General features: G+C 39.9%; 1 protein-coding gene across 1 annotated transcript in view; it reads left to right on the top strand.

Annotated features, from left to right (window-relative positions):
* Positions 1-2,266: 2,266 nt before the first annotated feature.
* The window catches only part of C1H11orf65 (chromosome 1 C11orf65 homolog), a 79,177-nt gene continuing 63,691 nt past the window's right edge, over positions 2,267-17,752 (top strand). Inside the window, exons 1-2 of the mRNA XM_008020747.3 lie at positions 2,267-2,316; positions 8,165-8,254. Of these exons, the coding sequence (XP_008018938.1) occupies positions 8,174-8,254 (81 nt within the window). The 5' untranslated portion in view covers positions 2,267-2,316; positions 8,165-8,173. The remainder of the gene's footprint in view (positions 2,317-8,164; positions 8,255-17,752) is intronic.

Here is a 17,752-nt window from a genome sequence, read left to right as displayed (position 1 = left end):
ACTTTTTAAAATAATTCAGATAAGCACTACATTAAAAATATGTAGAGTTTATTAGGTTGATGCCAAAGTAATCACAATTTTCGCAATTATGTTTAATTATGTATGCTTAATGGCAAAAATCGCAATTACTTTTGCACCCATCTAATAAAAATAATATATAAACAGCAGTATACCTTAAATTTATTTTTATATTTCATCCTGTACATTTAGGAATTTTTGTTTTAAATTATTTACTGGCTTAGTTTTGTAGTTTTTTAATTGAAAATTTTTAAATTGTGGTAAAATATAAATTTATCATTCTAACTACTTTTAATTGTACAACTTAGTGGCCTTAAGTATATTCACATTGTTGTGTAATTTTGAATTTAATTTTCTTTTTTTTTTAAGAGGGAATCTTGCTCTTGCCCAGGCTGAAGTGCAATGGCGCCATCTCCGCTCATTGCAACCTCCGCCTCCCGGGTTCTATCGATTCTCTTGCCTCAGCTTCCTGAGTAGCTGGGACTACAGGCGGCGCGCCAGCATGCCTGGCTAATTTTTGTATTTTTAGTAGAGAGGGGGTTTCACCATGTTGTCCAGGCTAGTCTCGAACTCCGGACCTCAAGTGATTCGCCCACCTCAGCCTCCCAAAGTGCTGGGATTACAGGTGTAAGCCACCGCACCTGGCCTGAATTTAAAATTTTTAACCCAGTTTCTATTAGATTGAAAATTAAGATATACATAATGTTTCCATGACTATATTTTTACATTTATTGTTCATAACTACTGTGTATTAGTGCATCAAGGTAACTACATGAAGGGGAACTGAAGCTCACCCCTTGCTTATGATTGTGATTATTTTAAAGAACTCTGGAAGCTCAGTGAGTCACTGAATTAACTTACCAAGAATTTTTTCTGTACAAATGTTTTCATAATACAGGGAAATTTCTCTTCAGGTGTTTCTTTTCTCCCCTTAAAAGTTTATCTTCCTTGGCCAGGCGCGGTGGCTCACGCCTGTAATCCCAGTACTTTAGGAGGCCGAGGCGGGTGGATCACGAGGTCAGGAGATCGAGACCATCCTGGCTAACACAGTGAAACCCCGTCTCTACTAAAAATACAAAAAATTAGCCCGGCGTGCCGGCGGGCACCTGTAGTCCCAGCTACTCGGGAGGCTGAGGCAGGAGAAGAATGGCGTACACCCGGGAGGCGGAGCTGGCAGTGAGCCGAGATGGCGCCACTGCACTCCAGCCTGGGAGACAGCGAGACTCCATCTCAAAAAACAACAACAGCAACAAAAATGTTTATCTTCCTTACAAACTAATTATATTCCATGCCTGAACATAGGAGGAACGTAGCAAAACTGGGCAGTTCTGAACAAGATTTTTTTCACATCGCAATAATCTGTGACCAACTAAAGCACTGCCGGAGTGTCAGAATCAGAATTCAAGCAAGTCAGACTTGCTTTAGATAAGCAGTGCTTGCATTATTTAAGGTCATTTGAAAACTCATTCAAGAGGTCGTCTGTTTTCACTTAAAACCAGTTTAGCTTCACCAGCTGAAGAGCTTACATTTAGAAATAACATTGGACTGCAAGTCACGTATTCTTTGACCTTGAGCAAGACCTTTTATAAATAGGCTAATTAAATAGGCCGGGCGCGGTGGTTCACACCTGCAATCCCAGCACTTTGGGAGGCCAAGGCGGGAGGTGGGGTTGGGAGGATCGCTTGAGCTCAGGAGTTCAAGACCAGCCTGGGCAACATGGAGAAACCCTGTCGCCCCTATTAATAAAAATAGAAAAATGAGCCTGGCGTGGTGGTGCACTCCTGTGGTCCCAGCTACTCGGGAGGCTGACGTGGGAGAATCACCTGAGCCCAAGGAGTTCCAGGCTGCAGTGAGCCGAGATCGCACCACTGCACTCCAGCCTCGGCCACAGATTGAGACTCTATCTCGAAAAAAATTTTACAAAAATTAATTAAATAGAAAATATTTCATTATATTTCTCAACATCTTTAAGGTTCTTGGTTGAAATGACTGGGCTTCATTATATACCAAGCCCAACTTCGTAGACAATCACTTTGCTTTCCCTTGCAAAATCCTTTGCCTCAAAGCCATTGACAATCGAAAGCAGGCTTCTAACAGAACCAGCAGTCTTCATAGGCTTTTGGTCTAGATCCCCCGGACTTGGTCAGAGAGCGAGTAGAGGAAAGGCCGGGGAGGAGTGGCGGGGCCTAGAAGGCGGGGCTAGGAGGGCAATGGGGCGGGATAGAACGGATTGAGTTACGTCATTTCCGTCTGCGACGTTACCTAGGAGTCCGGCGACTCCAGGGCCAGCAGCGATTGGTAGGTCAAGGGAAAATTGTCCCTTCCCTCTCAGCCTGTACTACTATTCCGCTAGCCTTTGTGGCCTTTGTTTTGAGCCTTCGTTGTTTCAAGGCCCTAAAGAATCCACACCCTTGATATCCGTTCCCCATCCGCCTCCCTTAAGGATGTTTCATGCTTCTAAAGCCTCTCAGCGAGGTCTTCAGCTAGTTTACAGTCCTGCCTGGGAGTAACCCCTTCCTCAGAGCTTCCTTTCCTCGCCCTCGGTGACGTTGCGTCGGGCTGGTTGACCAGCCCTTACCGCTCATTCTGCGCGTTCACAGACCCCCCACACCCCAATCCTCCGCAAAGATACTGCTCCATCCACCTTCCCGCTGACCGGGAAGTACACATTAATCTTCCTTAGATTTTTCCTCATTTATTTCCCTTCCCCCCTCCCATTGGTTTTACATCTTTTCATTTTTTTTAGAGATGGAAAAGGGAAACGCGTTTTTAAAGAAGTTAGTTGTTTTTCTTCTGCCCCCGCTATCAAGGACCACATGTGAAAAGGAAAAGCGAAATTACGAAACTTATAAAGGCCACGAGAATCATTTGTGTATTCAATAAATTTAGTAGAGGAAACAAAATAGGAAGTATACAGGTTCGAATCCAAGCAAAGTGAAGATTGTTTGCTGCTTTAAAAGTGAAACTAAGAATCCAAACACATCTTGTGGGCTTTTATCCGTGAAGCGTAAAAATAAATAAGTGAAAACATCTATTAAGATAAAAATTTGTATTGATTAGGGATATAATAAGCTTGGAAGATCTTTATCTCTGAATCTACAAGTGGTACATGGGTGTAGTAAAATACTTCATTGCCTGAGCAGTTGTTTGATAGTACATTTTATTTGGTTAGGTTTTTTTTGTTGTCTCTGTTTTTGAGAAGGCATGCCGCTTTGTTGCCCAGGCTGAGTGCAGTGGCACAATCTCAGTTCACTGCAACCTCTGCCTCCCGGTTCAAGCTATTCTCCTGCCTCAGCCTCCCAAGTAGCTGTGACTACAGGCGTGCGCCACCACACCCGGCTAATTTTTGTATTTTTAGTGGAGACAGGGTTTCACCATATTGGCCAGGCTGGTGTCGAACCCCTTACTTCAGGTGATCCGCCCACCTCGGCCTCCCAAAGTGTTAGGATTACAGGCGTGAGCCACCAGACCCAGCCTGGTAGTACATTTTAGTGTCTTGAAACTGATGAAGGGTTTTCACAATGGTTAATTTATTTGGAGCATCATAATAGCCATATAAAGTCAATCTTATTTCTTATCTAAAGCCAGCAACGGTCCCACCCTCCTTTCTGCTCCAGATGGTGTCCTCTTACACCTACTGAAAGGTTTTACCCTTTAACTTATCCCTTTCTTTGCCCTTTTAAGTTCTCCGTCACTTTAATTTCTCCCTAAATACTGGATGGTACATTTTAACATGCTTTAGAATCTCTCGTGGGTTTTTTTGGTTTTTTTTGTTTTTGTTTTTTTGTTTGTTTTTAGAGCGAGTTTCACTCTTGTTGCCCAGGCTGGAAGAGTGGCATGATCTCGACTCACCACAACCTCCGCCTCCCAGGTTCAAGCGATTCTCCTGCCTAAGCCTTCCTGAGTAGCTGGGATTACAGGCATGTGCCACCATGCCCAGCTAATTTTGTATTTTTAGTAGAGATGGGGTTTCTCCATGTTGGTCAGGCTGGTCTCAAACTCCCGACCTCAGATGATCCACCTGCCTCGGCCTCCCAAAGTGCTGGGATTACAGGCGTGAGTCACCGTGCCCGGCCTTTTTATTTTTCTTTTTTTTAAAAAAACCTTTAATCCATTCTCACTCTCTAGCTACACCCCATTTTTCTGCTCCCTTACAGCACCCCAAAGAATTACTACTGTACTTACTGTCTCAACTTTCCCACTTCCTCAACCCATCCCAAACTTCATTCCCTGCTTACTCCACTGAAACAGTGCCTGTACTGTCACTAGTGACTATCTGGCCAAATCTCCCTTTCTTTCCTCTGTATTTACTTGTCCTTGCAACAATATTTGACACAATTGAATATGTTCTTTCTGGAAATTGTGAAACTTCATTGTTAATTTCTGAATCATAATTTTGAATGCTGGAATATATTTTCTCAATAGTTTGTGTATTCATAAACATATAATGGTGGCATTTATGACATAGTTTTTTGGCAGCCTCTAAACACCTTTTAGCCTATGTCACTAGAGAAGCAGGAAGCAGGTGTATGCGGAAAGCCTGTGTGAAATTATTTAGATCAAAGTGTTCCATAAACTGGGTCAGAATTTTTAAGATCCAGTGTTAAATTTTCACCTACAAAATTGAGAATGTAATTGGGAAAATGACAAAATTGTGATGGATTAATGCTAATGCTATCATGTTAAATAACACACTACATTGATGACAGGTAAAAATCATACAATTTAGTTCTTGGAAAGAATATTAAAAGACCTGTTATCATCCTAATATCTAATTTACGTTTAGTTTTTTACTTTTCTAAATTTAGAGTCAAGCGTTCCCATGGAATGTTTATGGGTATAAATTGGACACCATTTTTGAGGACAGTTTGGCAGTGTTAGGTGTTAATATGTATACTGTTTTATTTTTTATGAAGTTATATTGTGTATCTCTGAACTAAATGCACATTGTGGGAAAAAAACAACAGTGTAAAAGAGTATACCGGAACAAAAACATCTCTTCCCTTTCTGAACCCAGGCTCCTCAGTCCACAAGTCCCTTCCTAGAGACAGTCATTCTTAGTAATTTCTCATATCCCCTTCCAGAGACAGTCAATTCAAATGTATATGTGTGCCAGGCACAGTGGCTCACGCCTGTAATCCCAGCACTTTAGGAGGCTGAGGTGGGTGGATCATGAGGTCAAGAGATCGAGACCATTCTAGCCAACATGGTGAAACCCCATCTCTACTTAAAATACAAAAATTAACTGGGCATGGTGGCGCACACCTGTAGTGCCAGGTACTCCAGAGGCTAAGGCAGGAGAATCACGTGAACCCGGGAGGCGGAGGTTGCAGGGAGCCAAAATCGCACCACTGCATTCCAGCCTGGCAACAGAGCGAGACTCCGTCTCAGAAAACAAACAAACGAAAAACAGAAATATATATGTGCCTACCTTTTGTCATAGCAATTCCACTTGTAAAAACTATCCTACAAAAATTGTTGCTGCTGAGTGCAATGGCTTATGCCTGTAATCCCAGCACTTTGGGAGGCCAAGGCGGGTGGATTGCCTGAGGCCAGCATTTTGAGACCAGCCTGGCCAACAGGGTGAAACTCTTGTCTCTACTAAACATACAAACATTAGCTGGGCATGGTGGCACACACCTATAATCCCAGCTACTCAGGAGGCTAAGACATGAGAATCACTTGAACCCGGGAGGTGGAGGTTACAGTGAGCTGAGATGATGTCTCTGCACTCCAGCCTGTGTGACAGAGCAAGACTCTGTCTCAAAAAAAAAAAAAAAAAAAAAAAAAAATTAACAAATCTTTTAGGCATGAAATTTCCTTAATTTCATTTATGCCAACAGTTATTTGTCAATTAAGAGAATAATTGTACTTAAAATACTATCTCAGTTTTCTAACTGAAATAATGCACATGAATAGTTTTTATTCTGGAAAAGTTTGTTATAATAATAGATATGATTTATTGTGATGGGTCAGAAACTATACTAAATGCTTTACCTGTGTTACCTGACTTAATCCTGACCATTCTATGAGTTAGGTACAATGAGTCCCCATATTTTACAGATGAGTAACTTGAAGTTTGAGTGAGTTAAGGAACTTTTGCAAAATCACACAGCTAAGGATGAGGTAGAATTTGTTAAGATTTAAACCCTGGTCTATCTTGCCTCAGAGCCCAAAGACTTAACCTCTCTTCCCATGCCTCCTATATTGTTAACGCTATTTGTAGGGAAAGCAAAAAAGACATAAGTTTTTTTCATAGAGAACCTTCTTCTGACTCTTAAAAATGTCAATTTAAAAAACAATTTACCAAATTAGGAAGAAAACACCGTTAGTTTTAAGCATCTGAATAACTTTAAACATCAAAAGGGAAAAATGACAAATTGAGAAATATATAAATACATTTTTCTTTCATTTTTCTTATGAATGGCATATCCTTTTTGACAGTTTTCTGTTTAGCCTCTGTCTTTCTAAACATACTGGTAGATGTATGTTATGTGTTTAAATAGGTCAGGGCTTTGGAATTTGTAAATCCTTACATGTTTTGCATTTTACATGCACCAATTCAGAATTTAAATTTTTATTATTTTTAGAGACATGTTCTCATTTTGTGGCTCAGGCTGGAGTGCAGTGGTGCAGTCATAGCTCACTGCAGCTTTGAACTCCTGGGCTCAAGCCATCCTCCTGTTTCAGCCTCCCAAGTAGCTAGGACTACAGTATGTGCCACCCTATCCAGCTTTTTGTTGTTGTTGTAGAGACAGGGGTCTTGCTATATTGCCCAGGCTGGTGTTAAACTCCTAGCCTCAAGCAATCCTCCTGCCTTGGTCTCCTAAAACCATGGAATTACAGGCATGAGTCACTGTATTCAGCCCAGAATTTTAAGCTTTTAAGCAAAATTTATTCACTTTGGACTATGATAAAGCATCTCAGAACTATATTGCTACTGTAAATGTAACGAGTGACATTATTCTGTGAAGTGTAATAACTCTAAGTAAAAATCCATGTTTCTCCCTGTATTCAGTGCATAACCTTTTTTTTCCTTTTATATTTGACCATATAAGGTCTAATTTTAGGTTAGGGACCTGTACAATTTTGTGGATGCAACTCTGTCTCTATGCACGTTAAGAAAGGTTTATTTGAAGTCATACAACAGTGCATGTAAAAGTCATGGACTTTGAAGATAAACTTGAATTCAGTAACTGGCTTAGTTATTCACTATTTGACCTTAGGCCTTAAAGCTTAGGCTCCTCATCTCTAACACAAGCATATTAGTGAAATCTGCTATGCAGGATTATTGCTGGAATTAGAAAAAATATACAAATTAGAACATATGAAATCACCAATAATTGCTGACCACTTTTGGCTGGGCGCAGTGGCTCATGCCTGTAATCCAAGCACTTTCAGAGGCAGAGGTGGGAGGATCACTTGAGTACAAGAATTCAAGACCAGCCTGGGAAACATAGCAAGAACCTGTCTCTACAAAAAATTTTAAAAATTAGCTAGACATTGTAGTATGTGCCTGTAGTCCCGGCTACTCAGGACAGTGAGGCAGGAGGAGCGATGGAGCCTAAGAGATCAAGGCTACAGTGACCTATGATCCTGCCATGGCATTCTAGCCGAGGCAATAGAGAAAGACTCTGTCTCTTAAAAAATAAAAAGGTGACTATTTTTATTTTTATTATTTTGATACGAAATCTTAATTGTTTTATTTGTACAACTCTTTAATTTTCATTGAGTTCTAGTGGTAGTTTTATAATGGAGCATATAAAATAATTTTAGGCTGGGCACGGTGGCTCACAATTACAATCGCAACACTTTGGGAGGCCAAGCCAGGAGGTGTTTGACACCAGCCTGGGCAACATAGCAAGACCCCATCTCTACAAAAACATAATAATTAAAAAAAGAAAGCCAGGTGTGGTGGTGCACACCTACAGTCCCAGCTACTTAGGAAGTTAAGGTGAGAGGATCACTTGAGCCCACCAGTTTGAGGCTGCAGTGAGCTATTGTCGCAGCACTGCACTCCAGCCTAGGTGACAAAACAAGAATCTAAAATAGATAAATAAATAAAAATGTCTCTTAAAAAAATAAATTAAAATGAAAATAAATTAACATTATTTTAAATGTACCCTTTTTGCTCCTTTTCTTTTAGGAATTTCAAATGCCTTGGGAAGAGGAATTAGAAGTTTTAAAGCAGGATAAAGCTGCCAGAGTCATTCAGCAGGCCTGGAAAAGTTTCCTTGTGAGTTTATTTAGAAGTTTTATTGAGATATAATTTTTATGTCATGAAATTCAAAGTGTACAGTTCGATACTTTTTTTTTTTTGAGACAGAATCTCACTCTGTTGCCTAGGCTGGAGTGCGGTGGCATGATCTCGGCTCACTGCAGCTTCTGCCTCCCAGGTTCAAGCAATTCTCCCACCTCAGCCTCCCCAGTAGCTGGGATTATAGGCGCACCACCATGCCCGGCTAATTTTTGTATATTTAGTAGAGACGGGGTTTCACCATGTTGGCCAGGCTGGTCCTGAACTCCTGACTTCAGGTGAACCACCATTCTCGGCCTCCCAAAGTGCTGGGATTACAGGCATGAGCCACTACACCCGGCCAGTTCAATATTCAATACTTTTTATATAAAGTGTACAATTCAGTAGCTTTTAGAATACTTGCAGAATTGTGTGCCACTCTTCACTTTAAAAAGCAGACTTTTTGACTGGGCGCGGTGGCTCACACCTATAATCCCAGCACTTTGAGAGGCTGAGGCGGGTGGATCATCAGAGGTCAGGAGTTCGAGACCAGCCTGACCAACATGGAGAGACCCTGTCTCTGCTAAAAATACAAAATTAGCTGGGCATGGTGGCGTATGCCTGTAATCCCAACTACTCGGGAGGCTGAGGCAGGAGAATCGCTTGAACCTGGGAGGCAGAGGTTGTGGTGAGCCTAGATCACGCCATTGCACTTCAGCCTGGGCAACAAAAACAACAAAAAAGCAGACTTTTTTAACGTTTCAAAAAGTTACAATTATTTCATTAGCTGCACAAATGTTTATTGAGTTCCTGATCTGGGCTAGGCACTTTTATAATGGTTATCAATGAAAGTATCATTAATAAGATTATTTGCCTTTTACCTCTAAACACTTTATTTCTTGACTGAGGAACCAGCATTGTGAGCAGATGTTAGGAATATAGCCACTCATTAAATATTTATTGAGTACTTATTCTCGAGGAGCTTAAAGTTTGTTAATAATACACTATATCCGGGTTGATGTTGTGGTCACTTGTGCTTTTGTAAGGGTAGAGCTGGTCTTACAGGTGTAAGGAATATTCCAAGTTGAATTATCTGGTTGAGTGAGAGCCAAGAACTAAAATGACCTCACTCTTTTCTCTCTGATAGCAGCGGGACTCTGTGCCTGGTAATTTTATTTTTTTGAGATGGAGTCTGACTCTGTTGCCCAGGCTGGAGTGCAGTGGCCGGATCTTAGCTCACTGCAAGCTCCGCCTCACGGGTTCACGCCATTCTCCTGCCTCAACCTCCCGAGTAGCTGGGACTGCAGGCGCCCGCCACCTCGCCCAGCTAGTTTTTTGTATTTTTTTAGTAGAGATGGGGTTTCACTGTGTTAGCCAGGATGGTCTCGATCTCCTGACCTCGTGATCCGCCCATCTCGGCCTCCTAAAGTGCTGGGATTACAGGCTTGAGCCACCGCGCCTGGCCTATGCCTGGTAATTTTAACTGAAGAAATATGGCTCTGTTTCTAACACACACTGATACAAAGGTTTTATGGCTTACAAGACCACCTTTGTATCAGTTAATCACATTTTGTAAAGTTGCTTCATTATTTGCCTATACCAAGGCCATAAAACCTATGCTGGGGTGTAACTATGTTGATTTCTAACACTAAAATAATATGTATTTTTTAAAGATACAGGAATCTCACTACGTTGCCCAGGATGGTCTCAAACTCCCGGGCTCAAGTGATCCTTCCACCTCAGCTTCCCAAGTAACTTGCCCTATAGCCGAGCACCATTATACCCAGCTAATCTTCTTTTAAAACTTATTCTTCCTTAGTTGGTTTTGATTGACATATACATCATCTAGGCTTAAGCTTTTCTATTGTTTGCAGCTATTTTCTCTCACATTCAACCAGCCACACACCTTTGACTAACTGTTGTGTTCCTGACATTGTGCTAGGCATTTTACAATACATCCTGGCCCTTAAAGGAGCTTCGGCAGAGAAGCCATGTAAATAGGTGTGTGTGTGTGTGTGTGTGTGTGTGTGTGTATGTGTGTGTATAGACTGAGGACACATTTCACCTTGTGTCCCTCCAGAACCCCATTGAAATGACACTGTATAGAAGGTTAATCCATAACAAAGAGAGGGGGTTCATGAGCACATAAAAATTTTATCTAATTTTTGGAAAACTAAAAATAGATGATAGCATCCTTTGGAAAAACTGTAGAAACACTTGCCTAGACACATTTCATAGGGGTTCCAATGAGGGAATTGGTTTGCCATTGGAACCCCAGAGAAGATATGAATTTGGAGTTAACAATTTAAAAGAGCTGGAAGGAGGACTGAAGACAGGGGGTTTAATTGAAGGTCTGTACATGGAGCAGCTGTGCCAGTTGTCTCCAGTCTTTTGCAGACCAAGAGCTGCAGGTAGGTGGATGTTTACTGCTTGTCACAAATCTGCTTCTAGACAGATATATACTATTAGGCAAAAAAGACACAAAGAAACCCTGGAGGCTTATCTCTTTTTTAAAAAAAAAAAAGAAAAATGAAAAATCAAATGAACTATCTGGAAAAGCTAGTTCTAGCATGGATTTGGCATTCCACAGTGAAACCCTCTTAATTATGCCCTGTTGCCTGTTAATTTTGGTATTTGAGAGACACCCTGCTTAATAGCTGGCTACCCATTAAAGAAAGCCTGCTAATTGCTTATTCCACTCATATCATGAAGCCCCCAATTTTCCCACTCCTGAGTGAGAACACTGGGGAGACAGAATACTAACAAAAGATACTCGTACTAGCGCCTAGAAAAATTGACACAGACTTTCATTCTTAAGTATTAATGGACAACCAAGGTTCACTTTTAAGGAAAACCAATAATATCAAAACAGAAAGAAGGAAAAAAGAGATAGAACCTAAAGAAAATAAAAATAGTAATAAATTTAAGTTAGATCAGGATATTGAATGCCTCTAAGAGGGTTATATCCGGGAGGAAAATGGTACCCCATGCAATAGAAAGTATGACAGAGTCTGGATTTAGAAAAAAGAGATTAGAAACTCTGAAAAAGAGCTAACCGTGAAAGTCATGGTTCAGATATGACAGATTAAAATTGTTCTAAGATGTGAGGAGAATACATTTGCTTTTGATTCTAGACACAGCATCTTGATTCTAGATAGAGTCAAGTGGGTGACTTCTAAAAAAGGATGCATAGTTTTAGCACATTGCTTGGCCGTAGAAGTGAATTATTTGCATAGTTATAGTAATGTAAATGTAGGAATTTTAAAAAATTAAATATTTTAATCTAACATGTACTTCTTTAATAAGTAATATAGAAGAATTTATGATGAAAAATAAATATTTCACCCCATTCTACTTTCTTTCACCCTCGTACCCCAAAAGCAACCATTTTTAACTTTTTTTTTTTTTTTTGAGATGGAGTCTTGCTGTGCTGCCCAGGCTGGAGTGCAGTGGCTCCATCTTGGCTCACTGCAGCCTCCGCCTACCGGGTTCAATCAGTTCTCTGCCTCAGCTTCCTGACTACCTGGGATTACAGGTGCCCACTACCACGCCCAGCTAATTTTTTGTATTTTTAATAGAGATGAGGTTTCACCATCTTGACCAGGCTGGTCTTGAACTCCTGACCTCGTGATCCACCCACCTCAGCCTCCCAAAGTGCTGGGATTACAGGCATGAGCCACCGCACCTGGCCCATTTTTAACTATTTTTATTGTAGATCTTCTAGTAGTTACTTCCATGCTTCTAAATAATGTGCATGTACAATTATCTTTTATTAACTTTGGAAGTAATCCATTGGCTTTCTGCAAAGATAATTGAGAACTTAGGTTACTTACCCTCCACAGCCCTGCTTATCTCCCCTCCCAATATCATAATGTTATTTTTTAAATTCCTCTATTTTATTACCTTATTGGTTTAAAGAATATTTAAGTCTTAGTTATCTTGTTCCATCAGGCTGACATAGGCTCTCTTGACTCCACATTATATATGATGAGAACATAAGTATCCCTATCCTTTTCTTTACCTCTCCTCTCCATCTTCAAACCGCCAAGATCCATTACCTGTACGATTACGTTATAAGTATTCTCTGGAGGAGTTCATATATCCTCAGTGCAAGTCCTTTGTTAAATACTATATGTGTTGAATATCTTCTCCCAGGCTTGCCTCATTCCTCTAAGAAGTTCTTAATGAAAAGAAGTCTTTAATTTTAATAAAGGCCAGTTTGCGACTTTTTCTCTTTCTTTCCTTCTTTTCTTTCTTTTTTTTTCTTTCTTTGACAGGGTTTAACTCTTTTGCCCATGCTAGAGTGCAGTCGCATGATCACAGTTCACTGTAACCTTGAACTCCTGGGCTCAAGCAATCCTCCCGCCTCAGCCTCCTGTTTGGACTACAGGTGTGCACTACCACGCCCGGCTAATTTTTAAATTTTCTGTAGAGACAGGGTCTCTCTATGTTGCCAAGGCTGGTGTTGAACTCCTGGCCTCAAGCAGTCCTCCCACCTTGGCCTCCCAAAGTGCTGAAATTACAGATGTCAGCCACCATGCCCAGCCACCACTTTTTCTTCATGATTAGTGTTTTCTGCATCCTGTTTAAGAAATGTTGTCTAACCTAGTCAGAAGATATTTTCCTTATGTTTGTCCTAGAGGCTTAATTGCTTTAGTTTCAGATTAAGATCTAGTATCCATCTCAAATTAATTTTTGTGTATACTCAGAGGTACAAAGTTCGTTTTTTTCTTATGGATATCCAGCAGATCAAATACCTTTGATTGAAAATACCATCCTTTTCACAATAAATTGCTGTGGTGCCATTGTTTAAATCATGTAATCATATATGTAAAGTGTTTCTGTAGTGTCTATTCTGTTGCATTGGTCTATTTGTGTATATTTGTTTATTTATTTTTTAAGACGGAGTCTCACCCTGTTGCCTAGGCTGGAGTATAGTGGCACAATCTCGGCTCACTGAAATCTCCATCTCTCAGGTTCAAGCAATTCTCCTGCCTCAGCCTCCCAAGTAGCTAGGACTACAGGCATGCGTCACCATGCCTGGGTACTTTCTGTACTTTTTGTAGATGGGATGTCTTGCCGTGTTGCCCAGGCTGGTCTGTAAGTCCTGAGCTGAAGTGATCTACCCACCTTGGCCTCCCAAAGTGCTGGGATTACAGGCATGAGCCACCATACCTGGCCCATGTCTTTGGATCTTAAATTTGTCTCCATGAGGTTCTTTTTTTTTCTTTTTTGTTTTTTTGAGCCGGAGTCTTGCTTTGTCACCCAGGCTGGAGTGCAGGGGCATGATCTCAGCTCACTGCAACCACTGCCTCCCAGGTTCAAGTGATTCTCCTGCCTCAGCCTCCTGAGTAGCTGAGATTACAGGCATGTGCCACCACACCTGGCTAATTTTTGTATTTTTAGTGGAGATGGGGTTTCACTATGTTGGTTAGGCTGGTCTTGAACTCCTAACCTCGTGATCTGCCTGCCTTGACCTCCCAAAGTGCTGGGATTACAGGCATGAGCCACTGTGCCTGGCCTCTAATTGCTTTTTTATAAATTCCTTTGGATTTTCTTAGTCATGTTATCTTTGAATGATGAGTTTTACTTTTCCTTTGTGAACGTTATACCTTTGGTTTATAGAAACACCACTGATTTTTGTATGTTGAGTTTGTAACTTTACTAAATTTGCTTATTATTTTTAACAGTTTTTTGGTAGAGTCTTTAAGGTGTTCTATATATAAGATCATGTGGTCTGCAGAGACAATTTAACATCTTCCTTTTCCATTTGTATGTCATTTCTTTCTCTTGCCTAATTTCTCTGGCTGAGACTTCCAGTGCCATGTTGAGTACAAGTAGTAAGCAGGGGCATCCTTGTTCCTGATCTTAGAGAAGAAACTTTTAACTTTTCACCATTGAGTATGATGTTAGCTGTGGACTTGTCATATGTGACCTTTAAAGGTAAATTAAGGAATATATTGAGACAAACTGGAGACATACCAAAACTTATGGGATGCAGCAAAGGCAATTCTGAAAGGCAATTTCATAGCAATAAATGCCTACATCACAAAACAAGAAAGATCTCAAACAACCTAATGTTACACTTCAAGGAACTAGAAACAGAAGAACAAACTAAGACCAAAGTTAGCAGAAGGAAGGAAATAAAGATTAGAGCAGAAATAATTGAAATAAAAACTTGAAAAACAATAGGAAAGATCAACAAAACTAAGAGTTGGGTTTTTGAAAAGATAAACAAAATTGGCAAATCTTTAACTAGACTAACTAATTTAAAAAAAGAAAATCAGGTGTGGTGGCACACGTCTGTAGTCCCAGGTACTTGGGAGGCTGAGGCAGAAAGATCACTTTAGCCCAAGAGTTTGAGTCCAGCCTTGGCAGCACAGTGAGACTACATCTCTAAAAATAAATAAATAAATAAAAATGTAAAAGTAGGCCTGGCACAGTGGCTCACGCCTGTAATCCCAGCACTTTGGGAGGCTGAGTTGGGCGGATCACCTGAGGTCGGGAGTTTGAGACCAGCTTGACCAACATGGAGAAACCTCGTCTCAATTAAAAATACAAAATTAGCTGGGTGTGGTGGCACATGCCTGTCATGCCAACTACTCGGGAGGCTGAGGCAGGAGAATCGCTTGAACCTGGGAGGCGGAGGTTGCAGTGAGCTGAGATTGTGCCATTGCACCCCAGCCTGGGCAACAAGAGTGAATCTGTCTTAAAAACAAACAAGCAAACAAAAACAAAAAAAGGAAAAGTTTAAAAAAAAAAAAAAAGACTCAAAATCAGAAATGAAAGATGAGACATTACAACTGATACTACAGAAATACAAAGGATAGTAAGAAACTACTATGAACAATTGTAAGCCAATAAATAGGATAACTTAGAAGAAATGGGAAAATTCTTAGATACATATAACCTCCCAAGATGGAATCATGAAGAAATAGAAAATATGAACAGACCAATAATGAGTAGGGAGATTGGATCAGTAATAAAAAACCTCCCATCAAAGAAAAGCCCAGGATGGCTTCACTGTTGGATTCACTGATGGCCTTACTATTGAATTCTACTAAACATTTAAAGAAGAAATAATAACCTGCCCTTTTCAAACTCTTTCAAAAAATTGAAGAAGAGAGCATACTTCTAACCTTATTTACAAAGCCAACATGACTTGGCTACTGAGGCCAGACAAGGATGCTATAATAAAATTACAAGTAATACCCCTGATGAACATGGATGAATAGGATCTTTAACAAAATACTAGCAAACTGAATTTAACGGCACATTAAAATAATGATCAAGTGAGATTTATTCTTTGTGTGCAAGGTGGTTCAACATATACAAATCAATAAATGCAATGACCATATTAACAAAATAAAGGACAAAAACTATATGATCACTTCAATAGATATTTCGTATATTTTACAACACTTCTTGTCTGAAAGAACATTTTATTTTATATTGATACAGCTACCCTAGTGTTCTTTTGGTGAGTACATGACATTTTTTCTTATTCTTTTACTTTTCAGCTTTTTGTGCCCTTATATTTAAATTGTGTCTCTTGTAAACAAAATACAGTTGGATTTAATTTTCCATAATTCTAAATAATCTTTGTCTTTTAATTAGCATGTATAGACCATTTGTATTTATTGTAATTACTGTATTCATTGGGCTTAAGGCTACCATCTTGCTGTTTTCTACTTGTCTGATCTGTTCTTCCTGTATTTCCCCCTCCCTTTTCCCTTTCTTTGTAGTAATTAAATATTATTAGTTTGTCATTATTTTCTTCTCTATTAACTTTGTAGTTATTTTGATTAAGGATGCCATAAGTTGTTTTCTATTTCTCCTATTGACAGCAGGTGGCAATATTTTCCTTTTCTTTTTTTAAATTATTTTATTAAAAAATTTTTTTTTTAATTATACTTTAAGTTCTAGGGTCCTTGTGCACAAAGTGCAGGTTTTTGTTACATATGTGTACATGTGCCATGTTGGTGTGCTGCACCCATTAAGTCGTAATTTACGTTAGGTATGTCTCCTAATGCTCTCCCTCCCCTCTCCCCTTACCCCATGACAGGCCCCGGTGTGTGATGTTCCCCACCCTGTGTCCAAGTGTTCTCATTGTTCAATTCCCACCTGTGAGTGAGAACATACAGTGTTTGGTTTTCTGTCCTTGCAATAGTTTGCTCAGAATGATGGTTTCCAGCTTCATCCATGTCCCTACAAAGGACATGAACTCATCCTTTCTTATGGCTGCACAGTATTCCATGGTGTATATGTGCCACATTTTCCTAATCCAGTCTACCATTCATGGACATTTGGATTGCTTCCAAGTTTTTGCTACTGTGAATAGTGCCGCAGTAAACATAAGTGTGCCTGTGTCTTTATAGCAGCATGATTTATAATCCTTTGGGTAAATATACCCAGTAATGGGATTGCTGGGTCAAATGGTATTTCTAGTTCTAGATCCTTGAGGAATCGCCACACTGTCTTCCACAATGATTGAACTAGTTTACAGTCCCACCAACAGTGTAAAAGTGTTCCTATTTCTCCACATTCTTTCCAGCACCTGTTTTCTGACTTTTTAATGATCGCCTTTCTAACTGGTGTGAGATAGTATCTCATTGTGGTTTTGATTTGCATTTCTCTGATGGCCAGTGATGATGAGCATTTTTTCATGTGTCTGTTGGCTGCATAAATGTCTTCTTTTGATAAGTGTCTGTTCATATCCTCCGCCCACTTTTTGATGGGGTTGTTTGATTTTTTTCTTGTAAATTTGTTTAAGTTCTTTGTAGATTCTGGATATTAGCCTTTGTCAGATGGGTAGATTGTAAAAATTTTCTCCCATTCTGTAGGTTGCCTGTTCGCTCTGATGGTAGTTTCTTTTGCTCTGCAGAAGCTCTTTAGTTTAATCCCATTTGTCAATTTTGGCTTTTGTTGCCATTGCTTTTGGTGTTTTAGTCATGAAGTCTTTGCCCATGCCTATGTCCTGAATGCTATTGCCTAGGTTTTCTTCTAGGGTTTTTATGGTTTTAGGTCTAACATTTAAGTCTCTAATCCATCTTGAATTAATTTTTGTATAAGGTGTAAGGAAGGGATCCAATTTCATCTTTCTACATATGGCTAGCCAGTTTTCCCAACACCATTTATTAAATAGAGAATCCTTTCCCCATTTCTTGTTTTTGTCAGGTTTGTCAAAGATCAGATGGTTGTAGATATGTGGTATTATTTCTGAGGACTCTGTTCTTTTCCATTGGTCTATATCTCTGTTTTGGTATCAGTACTATGCTGTTTTGATTACTGTAGCCTTGTAGTATAGTTTGAAGTCAGGTAGCGTGATGCCTCCAGCTTTATTCTTTTGGCTTAGGATTGTCTTGTCTATATGGGCTCTTTTTTGGTTCCATGTGAACGTTACAGTAGTTTTTTCCAATTCTGTGAAGAAAGTCTTTGGAAGCTTAATGGGGATGGCATTGAATCTATAAATTACCTTGGGCAGTATGATCATTTTCA

This window comes from Chlorocebus sabaeus, chromosome 1 (genome assembly GCF_047675955.1).
Source record: "Chlorocebus sabaeus isolate Y175 chromosome 1, mChlSab1.0.hap1, whole genome shotgun sequence".
Classification (NCBI taxonomy): Eukaryota; Metazoa; Chordata; class Mammalia; order Primates; family Cercopithecidae; genus Chlorocebus; species Chlorocebus sabaeus.
The sequence above is the reverse complement of the archived record's forward strand: the minus strand, read 5'-3'. Positions and strand labels throughout refer to the sequence as shown.